This window comes from Etheostoma spectabile, chromosome 10 (genome assembly GCF_008692095.1).
Source record: "Etheostoma spectabile isolate EspeVRDwgs_2016 chromosome 10, UIUC_Espe_1.0, whole genome shotgun sequence".
Classification (NCBI taxonomy): Eukaryota; Metazoa; Chordata; class Actinopteri; order Perciformes; family Percidae; genus Etheostoma; species Etheostoma spectabile.
Genome location: NC_045742.1, coordinates 7001849 through 7012831, shown reverse-complemented (window position 1 = coordinate 7012831; position 10983 = coordinate 7001849). Strand labels below are relative to the sequence as shown.

General features: G+C 37.4%; 1 protein-coding gene and 1 long non-coding RNA gene across 36 annotated transcripts in view; one reads left to right on the top strand and one right to left on the bottom strand.

Moving 5' to 3' along the window:
• Positions 1 to 10983, top strand: part of prom1a (prominin 1a) — a 76547-nt gene that overhangs the window by 43330 nt on the left and 22234 nt on the right. For 29 of the 35 annotated variants that reach the window (XR_004333713.1, XR_004333710.1, XR_004333712.1 and 26 more), the window contains 4 exons: positions 7883 to 8003; positions 8626 to 8689; positions 9018 to 9107; positions 9511 to 9534. Coding sequence is in view for 28 of the 35 variants with exons in the window: in XM_032527348.1 (XP_032383239.1) it covers positions 7883 to 8003; positions 8626 to 8689; positions 9018 to 9107; positions 9511 to 9534 (299 nt within the window). In the remaining 7 variants the exon portion in view is untranslated. The remainder of the gene's footprint in view (positions 1 to 7882; positions 8004 to 8625; positions 8690 to 9017; positions 9108 to 9510; positions 9535 to 10983) is intronic. The other 6 variants (XM_032527341.1, XM_032527346.1, XM_032527339.1 and 3 more) reach the window with 1 other exon arrangement.
• Positions 1 to 10983, bottom strand: part of LOC116696414 (uncharacterized) — a 71134-nt gene that overhangs the window by 53024 nt on the left and 7127 nt on the right. The window lies entirely within an intron of this gene.

The window sequence follows — 10983 nt, the reverse complement described above, 5'->3', positions numbered from 1 at the left end:
CACACACACACACACACACACACACACACACACACACAACACCTAACAGACTCTCACACACCCCTTTGCCTTCTGTAACACACATCACTTAGTTAACAGTCTCCCTAGGGAGTCATCACATGCAGGCTATTTTTAGGAAATTCATTAATAGTGAGATTAACGGACATAACGCTCATAACAGAAGCCACAATGACTGTGAAGATGTCACTTGCTGACTAAATGTCAAGCTACTGGGATGTCCTCAGGTAGAATTCCTTTGCAGTGCCAGAACCAAGTTTTGGAGCAGTTAAAGCCAACTAAATGTAAAACAAAGCTTTAGTGGGCAGCAGTGGCAAAAGTGACCGGATTCAACCAATACATTTGAAAGGTTGTATGTACAGTATATCTACAGAACCTACAAAAAAAAAATACAGGATGTAGATGTAAATGATTTAGAACATCGATAGAAGAATAATGTCTTAGATTTGTGTCTTAGATTTGAAACCCTTTCAAAACCATTGTTGTTCTCTAAGGTTCCTGAATAATTAGTATTTTGGAGATGATTTAAAGAGTTTAATTTTTTTAATGAACTAACTGATCTCCACTCACTTTCTGTCCCAGTCCACAAATCATTACGTCCACTTACACACATGGTGGCTGCCCAGATACCACACAACGGCATCTTTATGAAAAACACTGCCAAGCTAATTAACTGGAGAGGTTGTTGTCAGAATTTCCTGTGCATCCCATAATTTATCACATCTCCTGGAGAGACCTTACTCTTACAAATCATTCTAATTCTCTTTTTTTCTGGTTTATAGCTGAAATCCATTTTATTTTTTACTAATTACATTTTTTCCTCCTCCTGCGGCCTTTTATGGTCTGTGGGTTCTTGATCTGTGCATGTTACAAATCAATACACAAAATAGTCTAACAAGAATTCTACATAGTGAAACTAATTGATGTCCACAGCTTAGTCAGGCTTTCTTTCAAATTTATTGGAGACATTGTGTTACAATAGTGATGATATGGCATTGTGCTGCACAGGAATGAGAAAAGATATGGAAAGGCAAAGCTGCAGGCCTCGGTTATGTCGTCTACAGCTGCTCTTTATCTCAGGGACCACTAGCTAGGGAGGATTTTTAAATCAGAAATAGCCACATTTCTAATGAAGATAGAGATGATTTTTTTTGTGTCACTATATGTTTTTACTTTGTGCTCAGCAGGGTAAAAAATAAGCCACTCTCTCACAACTCTCTTAAATCAGTATCAACCCAATACTAGATATCAGTATCAGATAGGTGCATTCTTATGACTGTATTAATGAAACCAAAAAAATCTTGTGAATGAAAACAAAAAAATCTCTTTTATGAAGAAAACAAATTATGTTAAGACCAAAAAAAAAATTTAACTCATAAAATAAGAGTCAGTGCTCTTGGAATTCTTTATGCTACAAACATCAATTTACCGCTGCAACACAAAGTACAATGAAATTAATAACATGAAAAAAAGGGCAGGCGGCATTTAAGGTCAAAAGCACCGCATGCAGTCACACCTACAGATTATTTGATCCAGCTAAACTGTAATAGATAAATGTACACACATTTGCACACAGAGGAGTGACCTTTACAAACCAGGAATTGAGTAAATGCATGTTGGACCTTTCAACCCTTTGGTTGCATTTCAGATGTCAGCCTGCTCCAAAAGGGACATTATGGGGTTTAGATTACCTTGTTACTCCCTACAAACCACACTGCAGTTCATATGGTACATTTTTAAACCTGAATACATTTTATAATTCATTTTATTCACATTTGAGCCATTGTTTCTTTGTCTTTGTGCATACACAAAGTTTTATGCATCTGGTTCCTGGGCAGTGCTTGCTTTATACTGGGCCAACTTACACTTAAAAATTTGACTTAAAAAAAGACAACTCTATTAAAACCAATCGATGTGATTCAACAATCTCTAACTTGGCACAACTCCAGGTTTACTGGAAAACAGACATTGAGTACTGACACCAAAGAAAGTTTTAAACCACCAAGAGTCCTCGTAGTTGGAGGCTTAGGGTTAAATAATTAAATGCAAATCATAGCTGATTCAGTACAAAACATAAGTTTGATTAGTCAAGGCTTTAGGAGTGCAAAAAGTTATTAAGTCTTTAACAATCATTACAAGTTATTTTGGACAGCTGACATTTATTTTAAAAATCACACCGTTAATATTTGCCTTAATCCTAATCTATCTAGAGATGGTTTACTGAGCAGAACAAATCTGTCACCTTGTTTTTTATATCGCAGTCATGGAAAGAGTTGTCTGCCTCTCTCCTTCACACATTATAGAACAGCCGGTAATGTTGAATTCAGTGATTAGTTTATAAACACAGATTATGATTACATTTGTTTGAGCCTGCGGATGTTCTGAATGCAGCTCTCTAAATTCCTAAACCTGTCCTCTGCTGTAATTTATACTTTACGTTAAGAAACTGAGATGCATTTATACAGTAGGCTGGTGCCTTGCTGAGGAGCTGTTGATTTAACCAATACCATTTTTTGAGATTAAAACATAATATATAGTATAGTACAAAAAAAGATACAGTCATAATTCTATTTAAATCAGTACAACTATTGTTATGTCTAAATATGCTTCCAGTTGTTGAATAAAGTGTTACGCTGCTTTCTCTGACTGGATGTTTTAAAGTTTAATCATAAAATGCTATGTACTGTAGCGGACATTTTTTCTCTTTTAAGACCTTTTTGGATTTTTTTTAAATATTACTGTATTTTAGTGACCTTCTGTGGCTGTTTGCTCAACTCTGAGCCCTACAGGCCGTTTGGCTCAGAGTTAAGTATTCATATCATTCCTGAACTGTTTACAGTGGAATTAATAGTGTGTGGTCTCCCATCAAACTACTGTAGCCAGTTTTTAGTTCGAACTGACATCAAATCACACAATGTCCTTATGAGGAGGGAAAAAACAGAGCACAATAGCACTGCCTCACTCTGTTGTCAGGCCTAGAGCAAAGACCCCGGAGTCAGAAGTATTCAGTGTCTGGTTAAATTCTTTATAGGACACAATGCTGCACTGGGAAGCCAAGTTCTGACTGTGACCTGGCAAGCTCTGAGAAGACAAATAAAACAGTGCATAAAAAGGATGCTAAAAAAGGGATATACCAATGGCTAGGGGCTTTACTGAATACAATTTTGACTAAATTGAAAATAGAGGGGCACATTTACTATAGCTGTTAGTTGGACTTCATACAAGTGATTTAAAAGTGGAAATATGGAATAACAGTGGCTAAAATGGGTTATAATCCCATCTATTAGCTTACATTATTAGATGTGTGTGATTGCCACTGGTAATGTCACTAATGCCGAGAAGCACAATTATTTCAAAATAACAATGGCCAGAGGTAATAAAGTGCAGTTTGTTTTAAACTAAAATTCTTTGGCTCTGCATGTATGTACAGTTGGTCCTCTAATGAGATATTGTCCCACATACAAACAAAACAAGCTGATATATTGCTGTCTATTCTCATTCTGCTCTCATGAACTTTTAAATACAGGTCACTGAGGTCAGGCTGGCACAAAGCTGACTGAAAATACCACAGAATGTCCATGTTCAAAGACGTAAATCTAATGTTTTGAATAATACCGTGTCTAATACTTTGTTGTAGGTCAAAAAATGGCATTGCAATAAAAGCACTGGCACTATTTTGTTAGCAATTTTGCTAACTATTTTAAAACAGCAACAATTCAATTGTTAGCAATATTACTTGTTTTAGAATTATTACAAAGACTGTAGTTATTATTTCCTTGTTGAGTAACAGGATAATAGAGGTACAGTTTCAGCAGTGTGAAAGCAGGGAGGGGCTGAAGGGCGACTGTCCAAGCCTCGCAACTACAATCACTCTGAATTCAGGGCATTGTTGGAGTTTGTAAAAGCTATGGAGCCACCAGACCATGTAACACTCACTACTCAGCCCCCAGTAGTGGCCTAGATACTGGGGCACTGCACTAGTTTGATGCTCTTCTTCTGCTTCTGCTGTTGTGGGGTTTCCACCCTGAGGAAGAGTTTCATGTGTCATTTGGCTTTCGCTCAAACAGGAATTACAGCCCTTTTACAAATTTGCTGGAAGTAAATCGTCCTCCCACTGTGTTTGAATTGTCCCCTGTGGTCAATAAGAGACACACTATCAACAAGCAACCGTACGGCAATGCAGTTATTGGCCACAGTTTGAGCTAGTGGGTCAGGTTAGGAGTCTCAGATGAACGAGAAATGTTTAATGCAGCACAACAGCACTAATTTTCACAAAGTGAACAACTGAATTGCTAAATGGCTTTTTAAAGGGCAATTCTTATGTGAAAATTAACACTCAATATTTTGGAAACAAGGATGTTTAAGTATGCATTTTAAGCCTGAACTTCTTCAGAACTTAAATCTATTCCCTGCTCTCAGGCAAAATGTCTTTTTTTTCTATGCATTGCATATGAAAAGCTATTTAGCTGAATGGACTGGAATATTTCTCTAACCTATGTGATAAAAAAGACAACATAAAATTTAAGGTGGTATGAAGGTGACACCGCAGGGGGGACATGTTTCCTGTTGCCTTTAATGAAACGTTGTAAGCATCAATTAGAAAATGGATTTTCTCACATAAATTCACTCAAAAGCAGCACTCATGTTTTTTCTATTATTCAGCTCTGAGATTCCTTGGTTGTCATCCCGAGTTTGTTGTTTGTTTGATCATTTTGTATTCCTACACAAATATGTATTTTTTTCCCTCTTCTTTTGGTTTTATGTCCTGATTTAACTTCATCAAACTACAACCAAACAAGACCACTAAACTCAAACTAAACCCAACTTGATTGTGTTGAAGTAAGGTGGCCAGTCGTGTACTACACAGCTCATTGGAAAGCGCTTGGCGTTTTTCTCAAAGAGTCTTTGTTTGGCTGCAGATTCCAGTGACCTTGCTGGACACCGGCAGGGAGAGGGAGTGAGCAATAGACAAAGAAAAGAGAGGGGGGGGAATATAAGAGACAGAAAGAGAGAGAGAAAAGAAAGGGGAGCTGAGGGCGAAAGAGGAGACAGAGAAAGAGAAAAAATGAGAGGGGGTGTTATAGGAAAATTAGAATAAAGCATGAGATAGAAATAATGAGAGAGGGAAAAAATAAACAGTCTGAGCAAGAGAAACAGAGAAGTAGAGGTGTAGTGAAAGAGAAGGAGATGAAACCAGGCGAGTCAGAGCAGAAAGACAAATGAGAGAGGGCTGGAGAAACAGAAGAGAGGAAAGTATGGGCTTTGGCGATAAAGACTCAGACCACCAGAGACAGACAGCAAGAGAGAGGAGGTGTGTGTGATTGTGAATTTGTGCATGTAAAATTAAAAGACATTTGTATGAAATTGTGTACTTTTGTGTGTGAGAGAGACAGAGAGAGGGCAGAGAAGTGTTTGACAAAAGGCTTTTGTTGTGGAAGTGGCCATTTTGAATCTTCTCCTGGTTCCGGATGGCTCCACTTCACTGTGTCCCAGCCTAGTTGTTTGGCCTAGTTTCTCATTAAGTCTCCACTTGTACGATGACAGCGTTTACTCTGTGTCGGCCTACTCACTATTTATGGCAAACATCATTACAATTACTCCAGACGTGGCACAGCTCAATGCCACACAGATGAAAAGAGTTTCTCTCCCGAGGGCAGCACATGGTGCTATAGCATATTTGTTAATGTGCTTATGCATATTTAAGCCTGTTAACTACAAATCGAAAACACTTTTGATATGTGCACACCAATTTTCAACATGGACTATTTTGACAGTTCTTCTTCTTTTTTCGTCCATTGAAAGATGCTCTGACAGCCAGGTTTTGACTCAGCTGCCAAACAGCTACCAATTTCATAAAAGAGAAGAAGAACTTAATTCACCATGTCTCTCTTATAAGTTTGGCTTTTTGACTAAATAACATGCCAATGCTCTTCTGCAACCATCTCTAAAATCTCAGATGTTGAAATGTCTTTGAACAACAAACATAAAAACATTTTTTTTAATAAAATGGCAAATGCTTTATCAAGCCAGAATAATTGACACTTTAAAAAAAATACTGCTGGCTAATTGTTTGGCAATATTGATTAGGTGTGATTAATTAGCTTTCTCCAGCAAGGTTTTAGCAGTTACACATTGATTTTTATGCTGCTCTGGTATTTACAATCAGTTTGATATATAATACAATTGCTGAAGTTATCATTCATATAACATGTACTGACTCACACTGTTTTATATCAATGTTATCAATGTAAATTAAATATCTTGGACTGGTGACTGTTTGGATAAAAGGTACAATTCAAAGATGTCACATTGGGATCTCAGTACTGAGGTCACTGCTACACATTTACTAAGGTAAGGAATATTGACTCTTAACTAGTTCCACCTCATAAGTGTATTTCATAAAAAGAGAAACCAGTAATGGTCTGCACAGGCAGTGTATGAAAACACTATACAATCCATAAATAAACAGGATTATATTCACAAAGGAAGACTTCTTCAGCAGTGACTGCCGATCACAAGAATGGAAAGAAGAACTACACTCACACAGACACGCACAATATTCTTATGAAAAGAGCATAACCTCACTTTGCATGCACTGTCGGCACATACATACATGCAAGTTGTTGTGCATACATACACAGAAACACAGATAAACAGAGACCTCTGCTGCCTTTTTATACAGTGAGTCACAACACAATGATTCAGCTCCATTGATCTCAACCTTCCCAGCGTCTGAGTCAGTCCTTTTGTTATTCCTTTCTACGAGTCAACTCATCTTACATCATTCAAAAAGCGCCTTATTCCACTGAAGCATTTCTATAAATGAGACTCACTATGTTATACAACTGAACTTCCAGAGTTTTGATGCTTCACAATCAGTCATACAGATGTTTCTCTGACCATCTGTTCTGAAATGAATCCCCCCATTAACCGCAACCATGCGAACTTGTCTTGCACACAGCCATTCAACAATAAAAACGTTAGATGCATAGTGCTAGCTGTGAGATGATGTCCTGGTAATTCAGCTGGGATGAGAGTTAGTCATGGAAACGGCTTAATATTACGGGCTGTCTTTCCCTTGATGTAGCTCAAGCTAATTAAGCCTTGTACCGAGCTACTCAGGTCTGTTTGAAGTATGCAAGAGACTCACTTTTATGGTCTGCTTTATGCAATTCGGTGTTTTCACATTTAATTTGAACATGTTTACAACCCAGGGACCTGATTATACAGATAGGGCCTCAGAGCCTAATGAAGATACACCTACATTTACTTCTACGAGTTGATTTCCAAATTACTAGGGGAAGATGTATCTTTTACCTTAAAAAGCAGAAAATATAGCCAACCGCCTGCTGAACAATATTAATAGTAATCATAATTTTGTGCTATAAGTCATTTTGTATGACTGATGTGTGATTACTTTCAGTTGATGTATAATTTTGGTAAGACACTTTTCTATGAGCTTTACAGACTTGTGATGTACGATACCCATTGGGTTTTATGGTGCTATATTATACTCTATAGAAATATGCTAGACTAACTGTTATGCCATCAACAATTTATATGAGATTCATTTTGAAAGGGACAAATTGCATCTATGTGTTGATAATCACACAAAAACTGTACAACTGGCTGTTAAGAACATTGAGCTCATTCTACAGGTGCACTCGGAGGAAGTTGAGAAAGAAAATGTAAAGTTGAATGTGGTGGTGCACACTGACCCCTACTGTTGATGACATGTTATCATCCTATTCTGTAAGACGCACACCCCTGGGCTACTGTGATGACTAATGTGTGAGCAGCAGGGTCACTCAGCGGCACGTGAAGACGGAAAGGTCACAGTGCTTTGTGTTTGTCATTTGTTTAGGATCGGAGTGTTGTGTGCATATGCTGCCAATCAAAACCTGAGCTCTCAGGTGAAGAACATACGGAGATTGGTCAACAGCAACATGAGGGACCTCCACACCTTCGCTAACGATACACCAATGGTGAGATAGATGTGTGAACATTATCACTCTGCTTTGTGTCCTTAAGCTCCTTCACAATACATGTTATCAAAGTAGAAACTGAGAAAATTTAGATTATATGCTATCAATGCAAACTTAATCAATACATTCTCTAACAATACTACAAATTAAATTCTATTTTAAAACTCTAAATTGAAACGCAATTACTTTGCTGCTTGTGTTAAAAAACAGATACTGGTTACGGAAATGTTAGCTAGCGTATTCATTTGGGTAAAGCGCGGAATAAAGGTTTAGTCCTGGTCAAATGAAAAGCAAAAAAATTCAAATTCACTCAACTGAGATACAGTATATCCTTCATATGTTGTACAGCCAGTAACACATTTGCCTTTTAAACAAACCCAGGAGCCCAGGCTTTTAATTCACACTTTACTTGTGAGTGTTAAACCGGCAGTCTTTTGAGAACAAACAGTTTGTCAACCAATATATGTTTATGAAGACCGTTTTTATATTTTGTAATTTTCTCAATATTATTTTGACAGATAAGATTAAACTGAGTGCTTGTTGGTGTCTATGACGAGACTTAAAAACTCATTTTGCTTCCATTTGTAAAACTGCTATGCTCTGTTGTGTTTCCTGTTTGCAGCAAATTGATTACCTAATATCCCAATACGCCACAGCCAAGAACAAAGTCATCTATGACCTAGATAGTAAGTAGACCTCATCTGTGCCTTTGATAGTGAAGTAAGTGGACAGAAACAACTCCCTGAGTTCTTGCTCTTGGTCATATATCATGCTAATTATCTTAATTCACTGTGTCTACTATCCTTCACTTGTTTTTACAAAGGATTTGTTAGAAAACTAGGTCTAGAAAGCTACAGATTTGACTGTTATAGAGGGTCCTTTGAGTATTCCTCCTACTTTTATGAAAGTACTGCAGGCAGTTCTTTTCCTGAAAGTTAACAACAGCAAAAGCAGCAAACATAATAAAGAAAGGGACTGCTTTCTTCTGTTGATCTGATGCTGCGTTCTTTACAGATATAGGTCCATTATTAGGTGGAAGGATACACGATCAGTTGGATAAGGAGGTCCATCCTGCCTTGGACAGAGTGCTCAATATGGCTGGAGGTACGTCTGCATATTTTTCATTTCCTCTTGAGTAGCGATATGATCAGTTTATTGTAAGCTGCAAGCTACCGAATGCAGGTTACAGCTGCACCTCAAAATATTATGTAAGTCTTTAAATATTATATAGAATATTGCCTTACTTACAAATATTGTTATTAAAAGAATAACAAAGTAGGATTATAACCCCATTATAAAAAATTTCTGTATGCTGTAATATGATTTTAGAATTCTATTGAAGATTAAATCACTTGTTAGGGTTGAAGTATTCTGCAATGAGAAATGTTTTTTGGAATCTGATTTCAATATTGTTTTTCTTGAAGGTCATTGAGTTAATAAAAGATGTAACTTGTAATTATTATTCAGATTATTTTGTAATCTACATATTTCATGCTTTTTTATGAAGTGAAAATCGAGAGAGCCATCAAAGGTAACAATAACTCAATAACTGGACAATGACCCACAATCCCTTGACCCCTGACCTTGTGAACTTTGACACCGGTGTTGCTCCCGTGATTTGTTCCCTTGTGATCTTTCATGAGCACTTGGACCTATCCGAGCATCTTAAATGAACAGCTACCAACTAATATGTTAAAACTGCAGTATGCAAAATCTGACTCTGGTGACCACAAAAAGCAGATAAAGTCTGATGAACCTCACAATACAAAAATTATGTAAAGTGATGTCAGCTAAGTGCCACTTCTTAAATTTGGTCTGCTAGCTTGGTTTGGATCAAGTGTTTAGTTGCAAACTTTAAAGGAGAAATGTTTTCTTAAGGTCAAATTCACCACCTGCAGATGCACAGGTGGCTTGCTGCTAGCGCTGTCACCAGATGGACTATTTTTATGGGCAAACTGTCTGTGAGTTCTTCCATTTACATATAATAAATATGATTCCCTTTCCATAAAAACTCTTGCCTAGTGCAGTTTTAAGTTAATGGCATCACCAGATCTTGCCATAACCCAACGCAACATCAACCTGCACCTGGACATCTCCCTTTGTTCCCAAATGTGTTCCCCCACTGTGAAGTGAGCATTACAATTTGTGTTTGTGTTACCAGTCCTATTACTTTAACCAAATGTTTTTCAAAGTACAGCATACTCCGATGTCAAGTATTATAGTATTATTGTTATATAATATTATTATTAAGTGTTACAACAAGCAGTTGTATATGGATGTTTGTTTCCACAACATGGAATATACAGGCTTGTAGCACAACAGAAACCAAGATGAATAGCCGTCAGCAAGCATGCCGTCCGTTCAGGTGCTAGAATGCTCGACCACAGATGACTGTGTGAATACAGTTTGTCTTTTTAATGTTTGTGTATTATTGTGTTCATACTGGGGCTGAGCCGTCAGAAGAATATCCGGTGCAAATACTGTATTTAATCAGATATGAAAACGGTATGCTTTTAGCATAAAGCATCCGTCTGTGCTGTCACTCCCTCCAGTAAGGCTAAGCATTTCACTTTGTGATGGTAAATAGACTGTTTCCTCTCTCGCACTCTTGCATCTTTTATACCAATGTTCAAGGATGCCGGTGTTTTTGCATTCTTCATCCTGTTTTATTTTAAAAGTCTGCTGCAGGCAACTCTGTGATCGTTAACTAACCCTGGCTGTTGTTTGCAATGCACTGAATTGCTGGGGAAAGAGTTAGTTACTAATAGCAACAATTTTTAATTGAAGAAGCAAATTTACATTACTCATAGGATTCCTGTTTGGTTATTGTTCACCAAAAGCTTCTGGCTGGCAGGCAAAAGAGATTCACACAAGCATGGGAACTCACCACTGACACAATCCAAGTGCCAAAATCAATATCAAACACCAGGGCTTGGATCTGAAACTCCATTTGATGTACTCAATTGAGGCCTAGTCCTTA